This window comes from Lygodium microphyllum, chromosome 19, assembly GCF_053477565.2.
Source record: "Lygodium microphyllum isolate KBCC chromosome 19, Lygodium_microphyllum_v1.1.10, whole genome shotgun sequence".
NCBI classification, from domain to species: domain Eukaryota; kingdom Viridiplantae; phylum Streptophyta; class Polypodiopsida; order Schizaeales; family Lygodiaceae; genus Lygodium; species Lygodium microphyllum.
In genome coordinates, this window is record NC_141153.1 from 67,979,321 (window position 1) to 68,006,377 (window position 27,057).

General features: G+C 40.6%; 1 protein-coding gene across 3 annotated transcripts in view; it reads left to right on the forward strand.

Annotated features, from left to right (window-relative positions):
- LOC148019981 (single myb histone 1-like) overlaps positions 1-27,057 on the forward strand; it is a 104,386-nt gene that overhangs the window by 43,957 nt on the left and 33,372 nt on the right. For all 3 annotated transcript variants that reach the window (XM_087700220.1, XM_087700221.1, XM_087700222.1), the window contains exons 3-4: positions 21,421-21,505; positions 21,592-21,675. In XM_087700220.1, the coding sequence (XP_087556346.1) occupies positions 21,421-21,505; positions 21,592-21,675 (169 nt within the window). The remainder of the gene's footprint in view (positions 1-21,420; positions 21,506-21,591; positions 21,676-27,057) is intronic.

The following is a 27,057-nucleotide window of genomic DNA, read 5'->3' on the forward strand; positions in this document are numbered from 1 at the left end:
GACAAGCTTCAATTTCAACTGGTTTTTTGAGAATCTTGCTTGGAAAAAATACACTAAAGGATGGTTTTCTGTGAGCACTGCCTACAGCTTTCTTCTTTTCTTTCTCATTTCTTTTGTTTTTCTTTTTTCTTTCTTATTTCTCTCCCCCAAGTCTCTCTCTCTCTCTCTCTCTCTTTCGCCTCTTCCTCTCTCATCTATAGTTGCACTAGTATCACATACGAAAGGTTTCATACTATATCATACTTAAGGTACCGTACCTTACGTATTAGTACCATAAGGTACCAACTTAATGGATACATCTTTTCCTATTCGACCTGCACTTTGGGATGAGCTAAATGCTCCTTATATTAATATGATTCTCCCATGAGATTAGGTTATTTGGGATTCAAACAATTTCTCTCAACCTTCTCTCTCTCAAGCCCACACTTCTCTTATTTATATGATCATTCATGTATGATGATCCACTCCTATCTATGTAGTTGTAAGTTGTAGATAGTAGTAGGGCATGTTGCGCATGCATCATTAGGTTTTGGCATTTTACCCTCAAGTATTCATCTTATATACTCTAGTAGTATTGCTATTTAGACTTGAAATTATCTATTCTATTATCTTTAGTCCAAAATAATTAAGTTTTCTTTTTGTACTAATATCGTACCGTACCTTAAAAAAATCTTAAGGTACCATTTAGTACCGTATTTTATTGTACCGTGCTTTTCGTACTTGACAACTATGGATCATAATGGGTAAACTCAGCAAAACACATTTAGGGTTAGGGTAATTTAGAGACAATGAACATAGTGAAGATTTGATTGAATGAATGGATATTGAATATACAATGCTCATGTAGCAAACAAACCGTGTAGGGAATGAAAAGTGTACCCCAAACTCTTGTGTCTTGAGAATCGAGGCGTAGGTAATGAGTGAGTGCGTTGTACTCTTGATGGATCTCGAAATGCAGCAAGGCAATCTCCAAGATGTTTGATAGTAGTAAACGCAACAAGGGTGATGCCAGATCAGTTTTGGATAGGCAGAGGAAAGAAAAAACTGCAAACATACAGCAGGTTGATGATAATGTAGTAGGTTGATGGCAGCAAAAAACGCAGGTATGATGATGTGGCAGACTGATGACAGTAGCCACAGATCATAAACATAACAGTAGAACATGTCGTTAGATGTAGATGGTGCAATAGATGTAGTAAACACAACAAAAACAGTGTTGACTGTGTGATGGATGTTGGAAACAAGTGTTGGATGGATGTAAATAATGTTAGGCAGCCTTGGTTGAGATGTTCCCTCTGGATGGGGTGTGGGCAGCGAAGCTATATCACTTGAATTGCAAAAATGAGATTAAGCTAAATGGAGGGCAATCTACCTATTTATAGAAAGTTTCAAGATGTATTGGGCACCGTTTTAAACTCTCTTGATCCGCACACATTTTAGGGTTTTCATTAATTAAGCATTTTTGGGACTGTTTAAGAGGCTAATTCAGCATGCAATGCTTATTTTAGCTCAACACCCCATCTTAAGTCAAAAAATTGAGCTTGAAAGAAAGGCCAACCCAAAGTTTTGTGTGTTTTTGTTTTTATCCCAAGGCATCCCACCCCAAAACGACTAGTCAGGGCATCGGACAAGGCGTGCATAGTGGTTGCCTAGTTGCCTACCAAGACTGTAGAGGTGATAGTTATCTTACGGAAGGAGTACAAGTGGTTACCTTAGAGAGGCTAGAGCATCGGACAAAGGGTGGCTGCCCAATGGTCTACCAAGTCTTGCAAAGGCAGATGGAATCATATTGAACTTGTTTAAAAAAATAAAAAATAAAAATAAGTGTTTGTTTCAAAGATTTTGGGTTGTGTTTGATTAAGTAAAGGATGGGGGACTAGTGGTTAGATCCAAAGGCTTTCACAAAATAAACAAACTATCCCTATTACTATTGGGTGTCGACGACGAAGGAATAGACTAAGGGTGTGAAGCAAATATGGTGAGTATGTGGAGAGACAAAAAGAGTGTGAAAAGCAAGCGAGCAAATCTTAAGCAAGGGAGATTGCCTTGGAGACTCCTACTTGCAATGCCACGAATATGGTGGATCCAGAGTTGACCACTCCAAAAGATCGAAACGGGATTAATGCGTGCAAATACATGTTTACATGAACACAATGCCAATACATTGGAGTTATGCAAGAGGCAATGTAGATGTGATCATACTCGTGCAAAATGCTATGCAATGGTTTCACTTGGACAGTGCCCTCGTAGGGGAATTGTTCACTTACCCAAGTGTCCTTTTACAATCATGTCATCTTGATGATGTGGATGAGGACACAAAGTATAATATACATAATGTCTGAAAAAGAGACTGTAAACAATATCTTATTACCACCAAGAGAAGAAAGCCATCCCCTCTCAAACTGGAAGGGAAAATTGGAGAGAATCACCCTCTCCTTGTCAATCCGAGGAAGTAGGGGAGGGTGTATCTAGGCCGATCCTGGGTAGAATATACTATAATACTGGCCAATTGATTGCATTGGTCAATATGTCCGTAAAATTGTCTAATGAAGGCATAAACTCGAGGTGGATGGTGTGTAGCTTAACCTGCTCTCTAGTAAAGTGGAAGTGGACTCCCACATATTGCGTCCACGGTGTAATGATCGGATTACCCCTAAGTGCAATGACACTCTAGTTGTTGTAGTAGACAATGGTGGGTAAGTCATATGGAAATTGAAGTGGCACCAGTAAGCTCCTCAATTAGATAGTCTCTATGGTACTATTAAAAAAAGTCCTAGCGGCTGTGGAAGCTACCACTGTCTCTTGTTTACAACAGGCCCAAGAGATGGGTGTCGCACCCAATGTAAAGAGGTAGTCGCTATGGAAACGCCGCATGTTAGGATCTCTTGGCAGTCAAAGTCATTGTATCCTCGCAAACATAAACTAGAACCATAAGTCAAGCCATAAGAATAGGTGCATCGCAAATATCTCAAAACACGGAACATGCAATTCAATGTGACATCCTAGGTGCAATGAAATTTTGAGTAAGTAAACTAACTCAGTAAGCTAAATCTGGCATAGTGTGAATTAATCAAAGAAGCTTTACTACCACAGATCTAAAGGTGTGCTCGTCGCGTTGAAGGACTGACCTAGGATATCCTTAGAGAGATGGATAGTGGGATCAAGAGATGTGGTGCAGGCTGTGTCTGATCCGTGTAATACTTGTCCACTAATTGAAGAGTATACTTTAGGTGTGACACAAAAATACTTTTCCCAAACCGAACTACCTCCATCCCCAAAAGGTAAGACAACAATTGAGGTCTATGATCTCAAAAGTAGAACAAAGCTAAGCCTTAATTCTTGCTATGACAGCAAAATATGAACCAGTGATAAGTAAATAAGACAACAAACCAAGGTTTGTCATCTCAAAAGTAGAACAAACCTGAGCCTTAATTCTTGCTATGGCAATAGAATTTGAGCCAGTGATAAGTATCATCTACATATAGTAGCATATAGCTAACTCCCTTTGAAGTGATACGTACATATAAGTTCGGGTCATAAGGGGTAGAATGGTATCCATGAGCTCTAAGGAGCTCATTCATCCTCTAGAACCAAGATTGCTGTGTATACTTCTACTTGTAAAGAACTTTCCATAAGCGAAAGACCTTATCCTTCCAGTCAACAGAAGAAAATCCGGGTGGTTGTTGCACATAGACTTCTGCTCCAAATAACCATTTAGAAAGGCACTCTTGATGTCCATTTGATAGATCGACCAACCATAATGAGCGGCGAGTGCAACCAATAGACGAAATGATGTCAATTGTACAATAAGAGCAAAGGTCTTTGCATAGTCAATGCCTTGTTTTTGTTGAAATCCTTGCACCACAAGCCAAGCTTGTATTTGTCTCATAGAAACATGAAATAGGGAACCGGAATGGGGAACGGGGATGGGGACGGTAACGAGGATGCCAAATCTAGGGAATGGGGATGTGGGAACGAGAATGGAATTTAAAAAATTAATGTTCATGAAAAAAAATAATATTTCACTCATAATCCATGTGGAGTATTAAAACCAAGATATATAATCCACAAGGGCAGATCGTTTTAAGTTTTAACTTTAAAGATATCATGTACAACTTACAAGGCTCAAGAGTCGAGCTAGTCAATTATAAAACGCATAATACATATGCCATTAAACAATGAACAATGAACTAAACTTTAAAGTCTAAGCTGAAAGAACATGCCCATTACCAAAAAACTTAAAAGACTATAAATATGAAGTCTAATTTCTAAAAGAACATGCCCATTGCCCCAAAAAAGACTACAAATATGAAGTCTAAACTTTGGACTGAAGCAAAATGTGGCATGCGAAAATAGCCCAAAGACCAACTACAAGACTGCAAGTACAACTATAATGTCGGCATGGCACAACGACCCAAGTGCCACACTAATATCATATGCATGTGTCATGAGACTCGTGATAAGCAAACTAAATCAAAGATCATCATGATTTAAGGTTGCTCTAGCTACTCTTGAAGTGTGAGCCTCATCATCATGTGTACCATGAATTGCTGCATCTCCCTCAACATCAGCATGTGTCTCCTCTTCTTGCGACATCTCCCACTCTAAATGGATCGGGCTTTGTTGTCATACTGTTACATAACATCCTCAAATTAGCACTAACAAATACCAGATCATTTGCCCTCTCCCCACCAAAATGGTTCCTCTTCTTTGAAGCAATGTAAGCATACAATTGCTCCAAACAAGAGGAGCTAACTATCAGACTCAAAATATGAATGGCTTGTTGCTGCAACTCAGGACCATCCGAACCATAGTCCTTCCACTACAAAGCTGCCCCAATGTTACAATGATTCTCTTGTGCTTCTGTACAATCAAAAGTATCTCTAAACGTCCTATAACATGAAAGTTGGTCTTTGATCTTTCGTCTAGTGGCATGATCAGGAACTAGACGAGACAATATAAGTCTCCATGCATCCATAACCTTATTGTCGTTCTCCCGATTCTTGCCTCGGAACTCAGGATCCACAACAAATGCAGCTGCATGCATGGGTGAGCTATAAGAGTTCCACCTCGTCACAACTAAATGGCGTATCTCCTCATGTGCCTCATCATTTGGTGCGAACTCACGCAGCTTTTCATTTAGCCTATTCATAGTGTGACATACCCTGCCAATGCAAGGTTGCATAGCATCCATAACCCTCAATAAATGCACAGTAGATGATACCATAGCATCTATTTGCTTTACATCATCCTAAAAAGCGGAGTTATTTACTTTCTACAAGCATAAGATACCTATAGAAGTATCTGTCAATGCTGATGAGGTGAACTCATCACTAAGAAATAACTGCCTCAAGGCACCATTGCATTCTCTTAATCTGCCTAGCATCAAGAAGTTAAAGGCAAATTTGGTATCAGAGTATTTTGAAAGTGTCTCCTTTGATTGCAAAGAGAACTGATGGCAAAGAAACCGATGATTCAAAACAAAGCTAACGATTTGAGCTCCTTGCTCTATGAGAGGTGCAATCCATGACGGGTTACCAATATTCTTTAGTAGGTTGTTCAAGCAATGAGCCATACAATATGAAAGTGTGACATGTGGATAATATCCCTGGATAATAGCATTGTTGCTCTATTTGCGGGCTCTCCATCTGCAACAAATCCCACAACATGCTTTGGGCCAATAAGCTCAATATGTGTAACCCACTCTGTTGCAAGTACATTTGCTGACTTTTTTGTCCTTGATGCATCACATGAAGATATAAAATACATTTCCCCATGAGAATAGGCAACCATGCCATGAATGGATTGCTTGTGTGTATCACTTCAATGATCAACAATCAATGAAACTCCATTTATAGCCTAGAGGCTCTTTCTAGTCATTGTTGCTTGCTCAATAAGGCGCTTTTACTTGTTGAGCAAAGTGGTGCGTAAGGTCTCTGATGATGGAGGTACATATGAAGGGCCATACTCATCAATATTCTTGCACATGAATTTAAAATACTCTGATTAGGCTGCATGAAACTGAATGTGGTTATGATAGGAAAAGCGTGCCAGTGATGTATCGAGCTCTTTCTTCTTCTTGGGATCGTAACTAGAATCAAGTGTGCTCTGTCTATGTGCAACATGTGGTGCTGTTGATGGCATGGTCGATGCAATGCCTGCAGTAGGTGTGGAGGTAGCACTTCTTGATATTGATCCTGTTCTAGACATATCTCATGGAGATGGTGTCACAAAAGTTGCAGGGTTAACTGCAACACGTCGTGGTCTAGACGCAAGATAAGCTTGTTGACCTGCTACACAGTCAGAAGCTCCTTTTGCTTCTCCAAGGTTACATTAGGACAAAACTGTACCTCTGAATTTGGCTCATGTAGAAGATGAGGTCGGATCTAATTGTGCATAAGATGAAATGAGTAGCAATTGGTATTCCATATTCTAATATTTAAGTAACTTTGAAGAATTAAAATAAATGAAAATTCGAAATAAAAATGCTCGGTTCAAGAGATTACCTTGTTTGCTCCACTAGTTCCCTTGTATGGGCAAAGCTTGCAAGCCCGTGGTTGAGATCCTCCACCACTCTTCTTTACACTATGACCAATCATTTGACCTTTTTCCTCGACAACCAGCATGACAAGCGGGGCGGGAAGATGAAGCCATTTCAGGCTGAAAACTGAAAAAAAAAGGTTGAAGAAAAGCCTAAAGGACTGATTGCTGCGAAGAGACTCAAGAGAAGCGAGAAGACTCAAGAGTGAGGGAGAAGTTGAGAACTTTGAAGAGAGAAGAGAAAAGGAGAGAAGGGAGAAGGAAGAAGAGAAGAGGGAAGTAGAGGAAGGAGGAAGAGGGAAGTTGGACAAGAAGGAAGAGAGAAGAGGAGGTGATGGTGCTGACAGTTGCAAGTGGAAGCAGATTGGACAGGGGTAGTAGATGAGACGCGGGCTGGAGTCTAGAGTGAAATGAGGAGGTGGGAGTGAAAGGACGAGGTGCGTGAGGACGAAGTGAAACGAGGAGGTGGGAGTAGAAGCCGACCGAGTAAGTGGCATGCCACGTGGCATTCCCTGTCAGGAACGGGATAGGGAACATTTTGTAGGATGGGGAGGGGACATAGTTCGCAACGGATTCGCGACGGGGATGTGTTTGGGTGTGTTGGGGAGATTGTTTCGGTCGTTTCATGTTTCTATGATTTGTCTAAAGTCCCATCAACCTTTAGCTTAGTCCTAAAAATCCACTTTCCTTGAGAACTTTCTTGTGGCTCGAATGATCCACCAAGGTCCAAGTCTCATTTCAATGAATACTCTCTAGCTTCTTTTCCATGCTCTCTTGCCAAAGGGATGTTGAAGAGGCTCTTGCCAACTATCCGACTCGGTATGCACTATGTAATTAGCTATAAACAACGACACAAAAGATGACTGAGGTGGAAGTTGGGCAGATCTTTTAGAACTCTCTGGATTGGGCAGATCTTTTAGAACTCTCTGGAGTGGAATCCAGTGGAAGAATCTTCGAATTTGGCATGGTTTGCAAGTACTAGTGAGGTAATGGGTCTCATAGAGGAACTTGAGAGTTGAAGGATTTGCGGGTGGGCTAGGAGCAGTCGAGTAGTATATTGGGCTCAGAAGGCACTATCTTTGAGGGAATAATATGAGGAAAGGACTTGGAATGTGGTGCATAAAATTGTACAATGTCCCTCTTATCAAACACTACATCTCTCCTAATGATCATCTTGTTTGTTTGAGAATTGAACAGATGATAGACTTTTGCTTCGGAAGAGCATCTTACAAAATTGAGGAGATGAGTTCGGGGAGTGAGCTTGCCTATTTTATCATCAAGGGTGTGTGTAGGCATGACTTCCAAAGACTCTAAAGTGAGAAACTACTTTCGAGAGCCAAAAAATGCCTCATACGGAGTCCTTTGAGGGATACCTGCAGTTGGGTATCGGTTGAGGATCTATACTAAAGTGTTTATGACCTCGACCCAAAGGCTCTAAAGAAGCTTTGTTGCGAACAACATAGAGCGTGCCATGTTCGTGATGGTTTGGTTCCTATGCTCTACGACTCCATTCTGGGAAGGGGAGTTGTTAGAGGTAAGTTGGCATGAAATGCCATGTCCTTGTAGAAACTTAGAAAAATGTGGGGAGTGAACTTGCCCCCACTGTCACTCCTCATGCATCCTACACAATGATCAGTTTGGTTGTGAAACACCTAAGTAGAAAAATATATGAAGGTATTGGACTTATGCTTGAGAAAGTACATCCAATGTATCTAGAATAGTCATGTGTAATAAAAAAGAAGTACAATGCATAGTTTAAGGTGGCAGTGTATGTTGGCCCACAAAGATCAACATGAATCAATCTAAGAGGCACGTCACCTCTATGTGTAGACTGCTTAGCGAATGGGGTGCAGTGTTGCTTTCGGAGTTGACAAGCTTTACAAATATCTTGCAATAGCTTCAAGCGTGGAAGGCCATCAACTATCTTTTGACTCGACAACTCATAAAGAGAGTTATATCCAAGATGTCTTAACAGAAAATGCAAAAGACGCTTAGTGCTCATAGGCTCGTGTAGTGGCTAAAGCTTGGAAGTGGTGAAACTTAAAGCCGTCAGTTGTCATCTCAGAAAGAAACTTTATTATGTGGTATAAGCCATTAGGGTGTGCCTCACCGCGAGTAATCACTAAACTAGTTTGACAGTCAAGAACCTTGACTGTGGTAGGTGTGAAGAAAATTGACCAGAAAAGTTGCTAAATGGATAACAAGTTCACCCCAAGTTAGGGGACATAGTATATATCATCCAACGTAGTGCGATCTAGGCCCTAGTCAGTGGCAAAACTGATGTGACCGTGAGCTTGAATCTTGATTGAGGAGTTGTTTCCAACTTGGACTCGCTTGGGTGTAGGGGCTTGGAAAATGAAAGTGTCCTTGATGGGGGTCATATGATGAGTAGCTTCATTGTCCACAATCCAAGGAGTATCTGAAGTACTCGGTTGCGATGAGTGGATTTGACAATTTTCGTTTTTGGTGTTGTGCCTCTTGACTTTGATTGATGCTCATCATTAAAGTGGCCAATCTTCTGGCAATGTTGACAATACCGATTTTTCTTCAATAGATTTTACCACTGGGTTTGAGAGATGTCTGGGAGTTTCCTTGGGTCTCATTAGATTGATTTTGATTTTGTTTTTGTTTTTACTTTTGATTTTGATTGGAGCTTTGATTTTGTTTATCCTTTTTTTGTTGCCCCTTCTGAGAAGAAGCAATGAGAGCCCCCTTGGAAGAGGTCAAACTATAAAACATATTGAACAGTGGAGTGTAACATAGTAGCTGACTCTCAAATTCATAGAAAGTGGGCATAGGGGGCTGTGAGATCACCAACTGCACAAAATGGAAGTACTTTCTCGGCAGCTTGTTAAGAAACAATGTGACTTGATCATCCGAGGACTTAGGAGTCTCCGTGGTAAGTCAAGTGTACCCAATGCTTGGATGCTAAGTCAAAATGTTGAAGATGTGAATGAAATTCAGGTAATAGACATTGCATCAGCTCAATAATAGTGGAGGCATTCCTAGCCTTCCATGAGCGGACAACCTTGTATGCAACATGTGCAGGATCATATTGGGATTCTAACCCCTACACAAGATCCCATAGGTTTTGTGAGTCAAGGACATGTCTCATTAGGTTTAACCAAGTAGTGAAGTTTGACCCATTAAAATGAGTCTTGTTATTAAAAGCATGTTTGGTTGATGAGGAGGAAGAACCATAAGGTGTTAGATAGGTGGAATAAGATGGATAAGGAGGAGGCGGTGGAGAGGAATAAGTAGGAGGTGGGTAGGAAGAAATAAGTTGAAAATGTCCAATGGGTGTTGATTGATGCAGAGGCACTGAACATGAATGTTTTCATAAAGTGCCAGTGGAGGTGGAGGTACTGGGGCAGGTAACCCGTGTCTAACAGTCGGCTGGGGCATAGCATAATGACCAGAAGGCTCATAAGGTAATGCCATGGAGGCAAATTGTGGTACCTATTGATCCACACTCGGTGATGGTTGGGTGGAATTCCCAAGTTGTGAAAAACTTGAAAGTGTGTGGATGGGAAGATGAACCTCCATCATGGAGACACCACCTGGCTGAGGAAAATATGAGGTCCTAAAGGGCGTGCCTAAGGGTAAAGGACCCCTTGGTGTGACGTGTGAAGACATGAAAAGTGCACTTAATGGAGATTGAAAGGAAGGTGCAGTGAAATTAAAGGGTGGGATGATTGGGAGATGAAATGGATTTGTCATTTGTGTAGTAGTGCGAAATGAATTAGGTTCCTTTGGTCCATTAAATGCAAATGAAGAAAAAGATGATTCACCAAAATTGATTTGATCATGACATGTAAAAATTGAAGGAAAAGAAGGAGTGCTCAACAAAGATTCTTGCAACTTTTGCTTACATTTTATTGAGTTGGAATGGAAAAATGTATCCTCTTCGGGGCTTATGAATCAATACTTGGTATGAAAAGTATCTTCATCTTGAGCATTACCAATATCTTGTGGAAAAGAGGAAGTAAATTCAAAAGGTTCAGAAGTATTGATATGCGTACTTGACATAGTAGTGAATAAAGGTAGAGAAGTGTATGCAATGAAAAAGATACGAGATAGAGATGAGTGTGATAGAGAGGAAAATGGTTTGTACTCCATTCGAGTTTCCATGTTAGGGCGATCAGCCTTTTGTGGAGCTTCTGTCCATCCTGCAAAATCATTAGATTGGTATACTGAATCTAAAGAGAAAACCTCAAGTTTGCCTTCAATCTGTTGCTAAGCTCGATACATGAGGATGAGATCATATTTAGCTCGTGAGATCTTGTATGGTCTATGGACTCCATAGTAGTCTGAAGACTATCCAGCCATGTCTGAAGGAGGAGCAAGCTGTGAAGCTTACTTTGTCTCGTGTCTTGATGTGCTAGGCTCGGGAGTATCTTGATGATGTGGTGAAGATGTGAAGTCATATTGGCCTCCTGTTATTCCTGATTCTTGCGAAGGGCTTTCATATCAAAGGTTGAGGCTTCGTGAAAAAGACCTTGCTTTAATACCATGTGAAGAAATACCCTAACATAGAAACATAAAAAAGCATATGACAAAGCATAAATTCAACAGAACACAGTTAGGGTCAGGGTAACTCAAACACAATGAACACAATCAAGATATGAATGAATGAATACTAAATATACAATGCGAAAATTGTACCTTGAACTCTCTCGTCTCAAGGACCGAAGCAGAGGTAATAAGTGGGAGAGAGTGTTGTACTCTTGATGGGTCCCGAAACGCAGCAAGGCAGCCTCCAAAATGCCCGATAACAGCAAACTTAGCAAGGGTGATGCTAGATCTGTGTTGGACAGGGAGAGGAGAGAGAAAACTGCAAACATAGCAGGCTAATGATGGTGTGGTAGGCTGATGGTAGTAAAAATATAGGTATGATGATGTGGCAGGCTAATGGCAGAAAAAACGCAAGTACAATGGCTGATAGTCCGTATAGTAGTCGCAAATCACAAACGTAGCAGTAGAACAAATCGCCAGTTGTAGATGATGTAGGGTGAAGAGAAGTAGTTCTCACTCTCACAAGATCATGAAAAGATGTACATGTATATATGCATCACTTACTATGTAATAAGAACGATTGATTTCTTTATAAGATGAGAATAGAAAGAGGAAAAATAAGCCTTTCTCTGTTGATGAACAACAATACATCGATATCTTATTCTTGAAGTAGAAGAAGAGCCCGAGAAGAAATAGCTATAATGAATTTATAGGTTTGCTGTCTTGTAAAATAATATTGAAAGAGGAGGGAATATGGGGATATTCGATGGAGTAGTGAAGGATGATGATGTAGATGGATAGGGCCAACTCTAGGCTATATCTTTAATTGCTCTACAAGAGTTTAAAGCCAAGATAATTGATGTAGAATGAGAAAAAACGAGCTTTTATAGGAGGAAGGGGAGAGCTAGTGCAAAAAGAGAAAGTGGACTAGCACAAAACAAGTGTCCCCAGCCACATGTCATGAGGTGTGACAAGTGATAGGACACTTGGATGGTTGTGTGACAAGTGTCTTGATACTTGTCTCGTCCCTATGGTCTTTGTCTTTAGGCCGAGTACTGTGAGGAATAGAAATTTCATTAATTGCTGTAATTAGTGTTAAACTAGGTTATGTACCACCCTCTCCGAGGAGGAAGGCTGTTTCACTGCCCTAACACACCAGCAACCCCAGCGAACTTGTTGCCACGCCAGTTGTCTCTATGAGCTGCCTTAAGTTTGCGTTGATTTGCCCCGGTGTATTTTTCAGACGCCACATCATAAAGGCCTTTGTAAGTTATACTTTCATTTCCAGCTCTCGACCTGTCAAGACAAAGTTTTCATTTATTAAACCTTAGCTAATATAAGCTATCTTTGTCTTAAAGGGAGATAGTTCACACATAGTTTAGGGATTTCAATTCCAATCAAAAATTCTCAAAAGTCATCGCTGAACTTTGGGGCATTTTGATTTAATTAGAATTTCTTCCTTCACATTTGGGGCTTTTCATGGTGAGTCCTTCAACACAGAGTTGAGGCCTTCAACAATGCATTAAAGATAGTTCGGGCACTTGCCTTTGGCATTAGGCGAAAAATGACTTATCGAGTATTCAGTGCTTGGCGACGCCATCGCAAGCAATTGACATTGATTGGCGATGTTCTCGACATCAACATCAAGGGGGCTTTATCTTGATAAAATATTTAAAAAGTAAAAAGAAAAATAAACCAGATTAAAAAGTTAAAGAAACAGAGAGTTTAAAAAAGTAATAATAACATAAAAATGTGGTTGGAATTAGACATTGGCCATGCTCACAGATGTGCTAAGACCTTTCCATTAATAACTGTGGGGTTCTCTGCTTGGATTTTTGATCAAACGAGTTGTATTTCTTTATATTTCTTTCCTTCTAATTGACAAAGAAGTTATATTTCAGGGGGAATTCTAACTACTTTGTGCATGACCTTTGAGTTGATCTCGAAAGCTATACCCTTGTATTTGGCCTTCGGTCATGTGCCCAATACCTCTGAGCTATGGTAGCTTTTGATCAGCCTTTGAGCCATGCACATGCATCTTTGAACCATGTCTTATAGTGGGTCCCTGAGCGTCTCGATAGATCATGTCATGACCTACCTTATATTGTATCTCTCTTACTTATGTATCTCCTTCTAGAATCATTGTAGGGGATTAGACACTATCGCTTGGAGGTAACACCTTCCTTATTTCCTTTTCCATATGTTTCGTGTTATGGGTTCAATGTCCCATGAACGAAGGGGATTTTGTTAGCTCTATTTATTCTTGTGTGTGAACACACATTATTGTGTGTAGAAGTACGTGTTTAGGTGTGAACACCTTTTACACCACTTAGCATTAAATAAGGGTCAAAGGGTTAGCTACACAACCTAGCCTATATATTCACACCCTATCACTCGTACTTACATGACACATATCTCATCTATCATTATCAATCTATCTATTTAGTTTGTGTGTACGTTTAAGAGTACTCTCTCTCTCTCTCTCTCTCTCTCCGTGGAGTTGCATCCGCCTTAGCTTTGTTGGTCACGCAAGAGCTCCATACCCAATGTAAATCCCCACCACCAGTGCATCTCTAACACTTGGATGTGCAAAAGTAGAGGACCTAAGGGATATGATGTCCCTATGTTTGAAGATCTCCCCAGTGTGGTGCGTGGTTGGACACGTGGAAAGGTGAATGGTGATGTGGGTGCAGCGGGAGACAAGGGTGGGATGGTTAGGATTGTCGTAAAGTTGTGGAGGGAGTGAATGCATAAATTGATTTTGAGAATTTAATGGTGGGAATTGAAATGATAGAAATGAGAAAAAAGATAATGTACAACCATGAGAAGTAAAAGTTCAAGGAAAAAAGGGAGAAGGAAAACTGGCAAGAGGGTTCATTGAATTTTTCTTATAGCACTTTCTTGTATTTACATACAAAAATCAGTCCTCTTCAAGACTTATTCCATAGTCAACATACTAAAATCTATCTTTCCCATAACATGTTCTAAAATCTTACATACATATGGAAGCAAAAGAAGGGTCAAAAGTGAAAACTTGTGTACCTTGCACTGAAGTGGATGTTTTAGGTTGGAAGAATGGAACATACTGTGGATTCTTTTCTACTATAGGGGGCTCATGCCTAATGGAAGATCTGCAACATCTAAAAGGAGAAGATCATGTTTACCTTCAATGGCTTGCTGGGTTTGATGCATGAGAATCAAGTTATACTCATCTCGTGAAATCTCTAAAAATTTGTAGCATAGTACCTCGAAACGGCATTTCGGACCCTTGTTTCGGAAACATTATCTCGGGAACATTTTTGAAACTTTGAAACACGTTTTGAGAACAATTGTTTTGTTTTTCTTTTTTTGGGAGCAGGGAGGGGGAGGGGGGAAGAAGGATTTGTTTAGAGGGGAGAGGCCTTAAATTTTACCCACCCATGTTTCAATTTTTGGCCAATAGACAACATGTTTTGGTTCTCATATTTCATTCTAGCCTTCAAATTACACTTTTATTGCATATGTTTGCATGCATATTTCTCTTTGGTAAAGCCATCTATAGTGAGAGGATGGAAGCATTCACACAAAGATTTGGATAATTAACAGATATACTAAAGTACCTATGTATGGATTTAATGCTAAAATCCAAAACACTTCCCTCCATTTTCAAAACTAATTGAAACTATGGAACTCTAGTTTTTGCCATTTCTGTATCGCTGTTTCCTCCATTCTCGAAACTCCCTCATACAATGATTTGTAGACTTTATGGTAGTTAGAAGTCTCTCCACCAGTGTTTGAATCTCACTAGGCAAGTTGTAAAGCTCGTCCTTGCTCGGTTCTTGGTATAGGATGCATTGGAGTCTAAAGTGGTGTGGAAGTGTTTGAAGTGATCTTCCTTTTGATAGTGCCTTTGCTTGATGTCAAGCTTTCGGATTGAGGGCCTACGTTTCTTTAGAGAGTACCTAGCTCTGATATTGTATAAAGAAATACTCACCTATAGATAATAAACATAATCATATGACAAAGCACATATTGATAAATAACATAGTTAGTGTTTGGGTAACTTAGAGACAATGAACATTGAAGATAAATGAATGAACGACGAATAAATATGATGCTCAATGTAGCAAACACACTATGCAAAGGTGAATATTGATCCTTGAATTCCGATGTCTCTAGGATCAAGGCAAAGAGTATGAGTTGGAGAGTGTGAAATGTTGCAGATAGTCTCTAAAGATGTTTGGCGAAACAAATGCACCTCTGAGGAGGCTGGATCAGTAGACAATAGGAAGAAAATAATCTAGAATGGCCAAGCGATAGCCCCTTCAGCAAAACACAGCTGCTATTATGACATGGCAAATTGTATTTGAAACAAGCCTTCCTCCTTGGATAGGGTGGTAAATAACTTGATTAAGCACTAATTACATCAGACATAAAATTCACGTAAACTGAAAATGTACACTTTACCACTTTAATTTGGGACATTGGACACCTTGTTGGCTCCAAAATTAGTGCCCATTGTGGTATTTCTTTAACCTTTATTGCAAATGGATGGAGTACAATTGAGATCCTCTGACCTCCTTCGCTAGTCCAAGTGTCTCTTGTTGTCAAAAATGACCAGCAAGCCTCCAAACCAATGTGCCCCTTGGTTTACTTTGGGATTGGCCTTCACCTTTCTCCTTGAAAGACAAATTCAGTCCCAAAGTTGTTGAAATTTAAGTCTTAAGCTCTCAATTTTGAGCACATATTTCGAGGCGGTTGTCAAAACCCTAAATTTTGCTATAAATTAAGGTTACAGTAGAGATTGATTGAAATCTTTTTCTTTGATGGATCAAACTGTTGGAAAATGTTAAGATAACTTGAAAGATGGCTAGGGGATGAGAGAGAATGTTGTAGAGAGAGAAATTTCAGAGTTTCATCGCAAGAAATGCTGAAAAGCTATTACTGCCCTACTTAAACATCCATGGAAGTTGTCACCTATAGCTTAGGATCACTGGAAAGACTACTACCGTCTCCTATATGTTGTCATTTGCACCAGAAAGACCTTGGGCGGCTGTCACATGCTCTTGGAGGGCTCCAAACTGTTGTCACATGCTGTAGGACTAATCCTTGGTGGCTGCAAATCAATTAGCAATCTCTCCTTACTCTCTAATAGCCTCCTCCTGTCTCACAATGGCTATAATAGACTTCCACTAGCCCCTAAGAATATTTTTCCCACTTGCATGGGCAAGTTTTGCCAAGTGGCAGTCATCTAATCCAAATTTTCAGCTTATTAAATTACTTCTGAAAATTAATTCAATAATTATTCTAGTGCGTAAAAAAATAATTTCACTAGCCAATAATTAGATTGGCTAGGCCAATTCATCTTCCAAGTATCCTTGAGCAATTATTAGCCCTTAGACCAGTATTAATTAATTAATTAATGTTAGTCTCTAATGTCACCTGACATTAGTGTCCATTAAATTAGACTAGGCCGAAATCTGACAACGAGGACTACCTAGTACTTGCTAGACATAACTTATCACAACTTTTGCCTTTGACACCTACTACATTATCGGGGTCCTTGGCATGTTACCATGAAATAGCTACCATGTGTATCACATGTGCTAAACAACATTGCAGATTTGATTAATAAGTTAACCAAATGTTATTGGCAAGATTAAAGCATCTTAAAATTTCACGTCCCCGTGATAGTATGACCAGGTTGGGCAATAAATGCATGTATAGAAGATGATGCCAGTAGTTGGTGGCTGCAAATCTGTGTCAAACACAAGTTGGAAAGTGGTATGTAGTAGTAAACGCAATGTGCGGGGTGATGTAGAAAGGCCGAGTAGGTTGAGAGCTGTCACCAGCAAGTACAGAGGGCTGAACAAAAGGCACTAGGTGTAGGATAACAATAAACAACAGCTTGAACTGAGATATCCTTTGTGAACGGGGTGTGGATAGTAGAGATGGGTGCCAACAATTTGGAAAATAGGATTGGGCTGAGTGGTAGGCAACTTGTGTATTTGTAGAAGTATGGATCCTCCGAAAATAGGATTTGCGTTATATGGACACAAGCACTTTGGGAACTTGCACAGTTTAATGAAACTTTTATAATAATTGAGTTGTGGGGCTCTAATAAAGAGCTGATGACCTTATAATGCATTTTTAGCTCAACACATAGGTCTAGCCAAAGATGTTTTGGGGTTGGAAAAAGTGGTGATAGAGAGTGCTTGGCAATAAATAAGCAAGATGAACAAACCCTTGGCTCTCAGACCCTTGTTTTCTAGTGCTTGCAAGCTAAGAATGAAGAAATGAAAAGAAGATTTTTACTTTTCACCAAACCTTGGGGTGCAAAATGAAGCTTAAGGCACGAGGAATTGTTTGACAATGGTGATTGAAGATAAAGCAATCCGTGGTAGCTCGATAAGATGTATCCAAGAAGATGAAGCAAGATGGTAAAGAGAGAAGAAGGAAAAAAGCTCCTCTAAAAGTTCTTTTATCTTTCACAACTAAGATGCTAGACTCCAAGAAGGTAGGAATCCCTCTATGTTTATTCCTAAAAAAATAGGACTCCTAAGAATAAAAGTCAAATTAGCCACAAATAAAAATATCTTACTATATAAGGGATGTGGGTTGGCTCCCACACAAGCCTAAACCCTCTAAGGCTACATCTAGATAAGCTAGCCAAGCTCCCCAAGAGAGACCATATAAATATTCCAAGATGTCATGGATTTCTCTATATATCAAGAATTTGTAAGGTGGCCACTAGGTGTAAAAACTAGTTCATTATGTAGCTATCATAAGGGCATGTGTCAAACAATCTTACCAAACACTACAATCTCAAAGTATTTCTTGAATGAGGCTTGCATTGAGCAAAGTCGATCATTGTCAAGATTCAAGAATGACATGCAAGGTGGAAAGCTTAGAGATAGTTATAGGCTGGTTTGATGGTTGCTAGTCTAGGTGTAATAAGAAAGGGTATTTCATTTATCCAACAAAATTTTTCTGTGTATTTATTGATTTGGACTTAACCCAACAATGTGCAACCTACAAGATTGTCATTGCTAGGGAAAGGGAGTGATGAAAAGGCTACTTTCTTCTTTTAAGATAGAGGATGTGGGTGGGGAACCAAAGATTGGTTAGATAACAATAGAGGTATGAGACATCAAAAAGTACACTGTAAAAGCTGATGTATAGATGATAGAACAGGGCAAGCAAGTGGAGGTGGTGATGGGGGGGGTGGGGAACCAAAGATTGGTTAGATAACAATAGAGGTATGAGACATCAAAAAGTACACTGTAAAAGCTGATGTATAGATGATAGAACAGGGCAAGCAAGTGGAGGTGGTGATGGACATGCGTTGGCAAAGGGATTGGTGCTTCAATAGTGGTATGCTATAAGATTCTAGTCCCAAAAGGCACCATTGAGAAGAGAAAACGCCTCATAAATTACAATGTTGTCTAAAAGACCACTAAATTACTAATAATATAATGAATACAAGGGTAAAGGCTACCAACAAGTCCTTGCTGTACTCCAGCCTGGACGTAATCTTACACATTGTTGCTTTGTGTATCCGCACGGGCATGATGCATCTATAATCATGTTTAGGACTAGTTGTTCATCGGCCACAAGTATTCCATGAATAGTCTTTTTCGAGGTCCACAAACCTTGATCTTGTAACTTTTGCTGCTTGATACTCTTTGCGAGTAGATGTCTAGTGTAAGCTTCCAATGTACAAGTCTGATTGTGAACTTGATAAACAATCCGTTGATTGACTAAAAAGTGGGTTGGCCCTTAATAGTGGTCTTGTTTATTGCTTGGAAACCCCCACTTGTGGTTGCCACATCGTCGCTTGTCATATCATCGTCTACACATTTCTTGCTTGTGATTGCCGCACTCATTATGGAGATGTTCAACATGTTACATCCTCCCCAACTAAAACTGTAGTTGTTGTCAATTTCATTGTGCTTGTCTAGACTTATGAACCTACATCCAGTTACCAACGTCTTTTAAGATTACCATAAGACTCTAGCCCATAGTAACAAAATCATGAACTTCCCTTCTCTTTTAATGTGTGCTCGTTCTTGGGTAACTGTTGTTGGAGTTGGATAGGCGATTTACAAAGAGAGTATAAGACTTGATGAGGGAGAAAACATGGAAAAGTCTTTCTCGATAAAATGGGGGAAAAAACATATTTTGAAGGTACATGGTCATGTTCATATTGGCCAATAGAGGCAAACCAAATAGCTTGGCCTTTTTTTAATGCACCTAAAATCTGTTCATATGGTGTGATACACGTGCACATTGAGAGGCATGTTTAGACATGTTATTGTGTTCCAATGTTGGAAAAATATATCTAGTTTTTTCCCTTTGAGTTATGGGCGACTAAACTCGTGACACAAAATATAAATGCATTCTAGCAAGAAGGTCTTGCAAGGTAGTGTCTAATCTTAGACTACATGCAAATGCATTGGGAAGGTCTTACTTCTAGAGTGGAGCAGTGTCTAGTTCCATTTGAAAGGAAATTAAAAATTGAGGGAGGTTCATTAGGGTGCACAACTTAATGTTCATACTTCAATAGAAGTACCCCTCCTTGAATTGAGATTTCCAAGACCTCTTGAATACTAGGTGGTGCATTTAGCAATGTAGTGTAAAGGAGGTTGGTGTGAATCTCACAAAATCATGGTGAATCAAGATGCGGAACACCATAATAGAGCAATTTTGGGGTTTCAATGTCAATCGCACATGATATAGAGTAGAAATCCAATCAATGAAGATGTTGAAGAACATCCTATAAACAGTGCAGATGGTGTTGGATATGGCATGCACGGCTCTATGAATACTTGACAAGTCATAGGAACCTTGATTTGTAGTACATTTCCAAGTGAATACACATCCCCAAATCTAACAATGATATGATAGTTGTGAAGGAGAGAAAAACATATTAAAGCACGGTCAGATTCCTTTGTAGCAAGTAGTAGTGTCCTCTTCTTCTTTTTCTTCTTTTTCTTGATGTCCTGGAGCTCCAAGAACTTTAGGATGAGCTTTCGCAAAATATCCTACTGTAAATGTGGATGGTTGAATGCTCCATCCATTGGATAAAGGACGAGGCAGCGAGTCCACATCCATTTGATGATTTGCACATGGGGTATTACGAAGCCTTCTTATTAATGAGCGTGTCAAGGTCCACCGTAAGTGTGTGTACAGATGGACAAAGAAAAGAGAAAGAAAGAGAATATGTGCTGAAGAATTAAGGAGGAAGGGAAGCTTGTAAAAGTCAATTCAAAAAACTCTTTAAATTTTGTTGATTAAGTTTAAAAGACTATAGTTTTGAAAGAAGAGGGATTACGGGGAGGGAGAAGAAGAAACAATTAAGCTATAGTTTCCTTCCAAAAGAAAAGTGGTTTTTTGAGGAGGGAGGTCAAGGAGGAAATGGACAGTCCTTGATGGTAGATAAGTACATTACGGGGGTGTTGCATCATCCTATTTTACAAGAGTTGTCTTTCTTCTAGAATCTTTTTGATAAAGGAGAAATCTACAAGGGGAGAGAAGATGAGGGAAGGTGATGAGGAGAGAGATTTTCAATTACCACTTGGTGGAAGATTGATGATATATCGAAAGCAATGACTGAGGTGTTGACAATAGCAGGTCCCAATTGTGAGATTGATTGTGCCATGATTGAACATGACACATAAAGTGGGCCATGGATGAGCTGATGGCTACTGGTGGATGTCATGTTTGACTGATAAAAATTGATTCACAATCTCGACTATTGATTCACAGATTGGTCCTCTTGTGGATATTTCTGGCTAGCACAACCAAATCTTGGCCATTTCTTCCTCTACGGAGCAGCACATTCTCTAAAGAGCCATCGACAAATTAGTTTGCTTGCAAGTGATGCAGTTCTCAAAGAGCTATTGACAACTTGTCTGTCCTAGTAGACATCTCCCTGTGACCGACCTATTAGCACCCAAGGCATTTATCTCAAGGGCTATCTTTGTTGCAAAAGAGCTATGCTGCAAGACCTGGAGTCCATGCCAATTGTACCATGTTGGTCCTTCACTAGCTGTGGGTGCTTGGTCCTGGACTAAAGTTTTTGGTTGCTACTCTCGAAGTAGGGCAATGCTCAGTCTGGCCCATACCATATTGAGGCCACAACTGCGGATATTAAGCTTGAGGATTTAAAACATTGTATGGCACTGTCTTGGTTGTATGTATTTAACATTCTAGCTTGTTAGGTAGAAAGAACTAGCTGGACTTCTTCCATGATACCTATGAATGTTTCCCTATAGATGGTCCGAAGGTCCTTGCAACAAGTTCGTGTTTACTGCTTCTCAATTGTCTTTCTAACTCACTCCTTTATGATTGTGCCACTCACCCTTTGATGGTTGTGTCTTTTAGGTACACTGACCTGATCATTAATGCAATAACTGAACTAAAAGATCCAAATGGGTCAAGTACGACTGCAGTTGCAGCATATATTGAGGTTTCTACTTTGCATCATGCTGCTTTTGTATGCTCCTTCTTCCTCCCACTGACAAGATTCTGAAGTAATTGGCTGCTCATTTATAGGTCCATCATCCAGTACCATCCAACTTCAGAAGGCTTCTAAGCTCCAAGCTTCGGGACATGGTCAGTCAAGGCAATCTCGTGAAGGTTTGTAGACACTATAGCTCTTATTTCTTGTTTTTTCTCTAGTAACCAGTCTTGAAGAAATAGATGCATCATGAAGTTTAAATTTTATACTCAGAAATGACATTCGCTACAACAAATGGGTTGAGCATGTTCTAAAACTTTAGTATTAGCCTTATGGGCACTAGAGGGAATTTGGCTGGGGGATTCTTGACCTTGGCCTTATAAGACTTAGTGTTGGGGCTTCTAAATCCGATGGCTCAATGGCAAGGCATGTTTGTGAATGTTTACGTGTCTCTCAATATTTCAATTGTACGTGTATGCCCATAATGAATGCTGAGATACTGATGTGACGATATGCTAGGGTTTGCAGAGAAAACACTGTGAGTGTATGAGCAACACTTAGTGAACTAAGACAAGTATGTGATAGGATGAGAACAAAGTGATGAATGAATGAATGCCAAATCAATGAATAATGAAAGGGGTGAGATACAGATGAAGGGCGCTGAAGTAGCAGAGTGTCCAACAACCAGTGTCTCACGGGAGTGGGCTGAGTGAGTGTTGGATCGTGTCATCCTTGGATGACCCAGACTGCAGCAAACCAGCAAGGTTGATGAAAAGGGCTGTTTTGGGCTGAGGGAGAGCAGTAGACAGCAGCTCGCAGCAGTCTACAGATGACGGAGACTTGAGGAGGAGGACCAGTGGCAGGGTGGCAGCCAATTACAGCTGGGTGGCAGCAGGAGGCCAAAATTGCAGCCTTTTGGAGAGGTCAGACTGCTGGGCAGCAACTAGAGAAGGGGACACAGCTGCGTAAGATCAGCAGGGCAGTGGGTGGCAGCTTCGGAGGTGGGAAGACAGCAGGCCACAGCCAAAATGCAGCCTGTAGTATGGCTGACAGCAGGTGGCAACAGCAGCAGGATGGGAGGATTGTGGCTGCTGGCTGATGTGGTGACAGCTCCAGTGAGCAGGGTGGCAGTCCAGGGGACTGGGTGGCAGCCTGCACCAGAGGAAGATGAAGAAGGATGATGATGATGGAGAGGGTGATAATGGTAATGATGATGGAGGGATGGCACACTGATGTGGAAATAAGGGATGAAGAATGGATTTCCACATGTCCTTTTAGAAGAAAATTTTGGGCATTTGTCCTAGTCTCACAAATAAATTTCCTTTTATATAAATGAAAATCTTTTTGGGGCTATTTTGGTGGATTTAAATTAGGCCAAAATGAATGACAATTTTCTCTTAGTCGAGGTCTCAAGTTTTTCTTGCTCACCACCCGCTCCCATGTTGGGTGTAAAGGCCCTTTATGCTCTCCCATGTATCTCCCATGTATATATTACTTCACACACGTGAACTCACCCTAGCGGGTGTAAGTGTACCGTACCTTAAGTATAAATACATTCTTTTATTCTTTGTGTGTACCACATTGGTACACACCTATCAGTCGACTCGCTCTCAGACTCTCTCTGTTCAGCACTGTTCAGCACTGTTCAGCACCTCGATTGATGTGCGTGCTCTCTTTGCTTCCGCTCGTACTCATCAAACTGGTATCAGAGCACGACGGTCCAAGCTGGCAGCCACTGGAGATAGTGTAGTGGTCGTCATTGGAACCAACAGGCGATAGCTGTGTTAACACCTACTGCAGGCGTAACAGACTGGCGGGCTGTTGAGGAGCAGGCGACACAACAGGTCATGTGCGACTGCACAACGGATCAGGCGGGCTGTTGGGGAGTAGGCGACAAGCACGGGCGACAGGGGGTCAGGCGGGACCTGCACGGCCAGGACCAGCGCCCCGGATCTGCATGCGACCAGGATCAGCGCCCAGGATATGCACGCTAACAGGAAGGTCAACGGTGCTCGCGATGGACACATGACCAGGTGGCCGACGGGCTACAAATCGCTCACGACGGACTGACGAAGGCCAGATGGGCAGGCCAACGGCCCCCTTTTCTTAATAAATCAGAAAATTTTAGTCTTTTTTATTTCCTTATCTTCCGAGTGTTTGTGCGTGCAAGCACAGAACACAAATCCGTGCAAATGGAAATTTGCAGCTTTTCCCAGATTTGGTGCCGGACACATGTGTCAATGAGTCTTGATCCATAAATTGTAGACAGAGTAGGTCTTGGAAATTTTGGGGATTTTCAGATGCAAATGAATTTTTTGCTCGGTTGAGCCAATTTCTTTGAAATTTGTGCACTCTCGGACCCCGAAATTTGGGGCTTTTGCAGAATTCGTGAAATTTCTGCAACATTTGCCCTTAATTGATGCTCGGGAACCTGAATTGATGCAATTGGCACAGTTTTACTGTAAAAAATTTGGGGCCTTTCACATTGGTGATGTATTTTGAGTTGATTTGAGACTGGACAGTGACATTTGCAGCAAATTCACTGCTGAGTGGGAGTTTTTTTTGGAGCTTTGGATGCTTCAAACGTTGAAAAAGGGCAGCTTCTCTTGGTATATGTATTGCTGAATACTGACTATGCAGTGAAATAGTGGTAAATACAGCATTTGGGCATTATGGTGATGTATTATTGAAGTGTGAGCTGTCATTAATGCAAATGTATCAAATTTGATTCATGTTTATACTATAATCAGAACTTGAGACGGAAATTGCAGCTAAACATCTGCTTCTTGGACACCTTGAAAGTACAAGAGTGTGTACTTGTTGTTACAATTCAGCAACCTTGCTATTGGCTGAAAGCATTCAGCCCTTTATTGCAGTTGTTTATTGCTGAAGATGGCTGGCAGTGCATCTACATTTGACACAAAGAATCTCTTTGATATTCATAAATTTGATGGCAATGGTTTTGATCTTTGGAAAGATCGTATGTAGGGTATACTCTTTCTACAGGATTGTGATGATGCTTTAGCAGAATATAAGCCTATTGCTTTGTCAGATGAGGATTGGGCTAAAATGAATAAAAATGCCATTACTTACATTAAAATGGCCATCACAGATGATATCTTGGTTGATATAAAGGGGCTTGATATTGCCTATGTAGTTTGGGAGAAACTCAAGGCTACTTATGAGAATACAACTCCTGCCAATTAGATACATCTCATGCGAAAGTTAGTCAACTTGAAGCTTGATAAGTCTAAGCTTGCCTTAGAGCATTTGAATGCTTTCATTTGTATTTTCAGTCAATTATAGGATGCAGGCTTGCTAGCTTTTGATCCCAAATTGAGGGCTATCTTCTTGCTTATAACCTTGCCCAATTCATGGGAAGCATTGGTCGTGCCATTGAGCAATAACCCTAGCTTGACATTTGATGGTGTGTGTGGTTTTATTCTCAATGAAGAGATTAGACACAAGGCAAGTAGGGGAAATAGTGGATCAGTCTACAATGTAAGAGATGTGATAGATGCTTTGTTGTCGGCTCATGATGGTTTGTCACAATCGTGGATTGTTGATAGCGGTGCTTCATTTCATGTAACTCCATCTTTGGAGTGTTTTTTTTCTTATGCAGAAGGTAATCTTGGAAAAGTCTACCTTCTCAACAATCATGCATGTGATATTGAAGGAATGGGCACCATACATCTGGCTCTTGAAAATGATTAGGAATTGATCCTTCACGATGTTATGTATGTACCTAGCATCAAGAAGAGCTTGCTTTTTGTTAGGCAGCTTGACAACAAAGGTTACTTGACTACTTTGGGTGGTGGAATATGGAAAATACAGAAAGGGTCTATGGTAATCATTCACTAGAGGTGGCAAAAAGGGGACTCTTTATTATCTCTATTGCAAGGCATTTCCTGGAGTTTGTTGCAGTTGTTGAAGTGCAGTCACACATGGAGTTATGGCACAAGCGTCTTGGATACATGAGCCAAAAGGGTTTACAGCATAGAAACAGGGAACGAACGTTCCGGCCTGTAGGAACGGCCTAACGCGTTTCAAACCCTCCAAGGAGGTGAAACGGCTAGGGAACGTTCCCTGCCGTTTCCCCTGCCGTTCCCTGCCGTTCCCTGCCGTTCCCCTTGCCGTTCCCTGTTTGGAATGGCCGTTCCAGGCCTGTTGACTGAAAATTGACATTTTTTCCTCTTTTTTTTTTCGCTTGGGTCACAGTCCTTCTACCACATATTCACCCATCTCCATTGCCTAATGTGCACACACTAATCTCTCTCTCTCTCTCTCTCTCTCTCTCTCTCTCTCTCGGGTTGAAGATTCAAAGTGCCAAGACAACCCACAAGCTAATTAGGAGTCCATGCAAAGTTCAAATTTGATGCATTATGAACTCTTGCAAATCAGAATCAAATTTCAGCCGATCCTCAATTCCAAGGTATTCATCCATTTATATTGTCTAATTTCAAGGGAAATTGTGATAATTGGGACAATTCAAGGCAATTTGGAGCTATGGGGGTAATTGAGTCAATTTTGGGACATTTGGGTCAATTTCATGCATTGACGGGTTTTGGGGCAATTAGAGGGACATTCTTTGGGGCAATTTGGATCATGCAGGGCATATTAGGGGCACTTAAGACATGTGCCGTTCCCCCCATTCCCGTTCCCCGACCTTGGATGTTCCCTCCGTTCCAGGGAGTCTCGTTCCCGTTCCCGTTCCCGTTTCCCGTTCCAGGTAACTATGGTTTGCAAGCACTATATTTAGTTGGAAGAGTTGATGTGAGAAACTCAAAGCTCGACTTTTGTGATGACTGTGTTCTTGGTAACAATGTAAAGAGTCCATACTGTCATGGAGCCTCTAGGAAGGCATGTATCTTGGATTTAGTTCATTCTGATGTATGCACCATGCCAATAAAAACTCATAGTGGTTTTCATTATTTTGTATCTTTTATTGATGACCATTCTAGAAAGCTATGTGTTTACTTGCTTAAGCAGAAAAGTGAGGCATTGGATGCTTTTAAAAAGTTTTATGCATTGGTTAATACTCGAAAGGGTTTAAAGTTAAAATGCATAAATACAGATAACGGGGAAGAGTATGTATCTAAAGAATTCAATAAGTTTTGTGATTAAATGGGAGCTTAGAGCTCCTTTTAACTTGTCATCTAATGGTATGGCTGAGGGAATGAGTCGCATGTTATGTGAGAGGATTTGGTGCATGCTGTCCATAGCTAATCTCTTGCAATCGTTTTGGGGAGGGGCATTTAAAACTGCGGTGCATATTTGCAATCGATCTCCACACGGTGCACTTGAAAGTGGCATCCTTGAAGAGGTTTAGTCTGACAAACTTGCTTCATATGACTACTTAAGGGTCTTTGGTTGTCAATGCTATGTACATGTACTTGTTGATAGAGAGAATCAAACTTGATATGAAATCTCACAGAGGCATCTTCATGGGTTATGGAGATGAAGGTGAAACGGGCTATAGAGTTTGAGTTCCAAGCATGAAAAAGGCGCTACGCAGTCGGGATGTGGTATTTAATGAGTCAAAGCTGCTGAAAAATGTTACA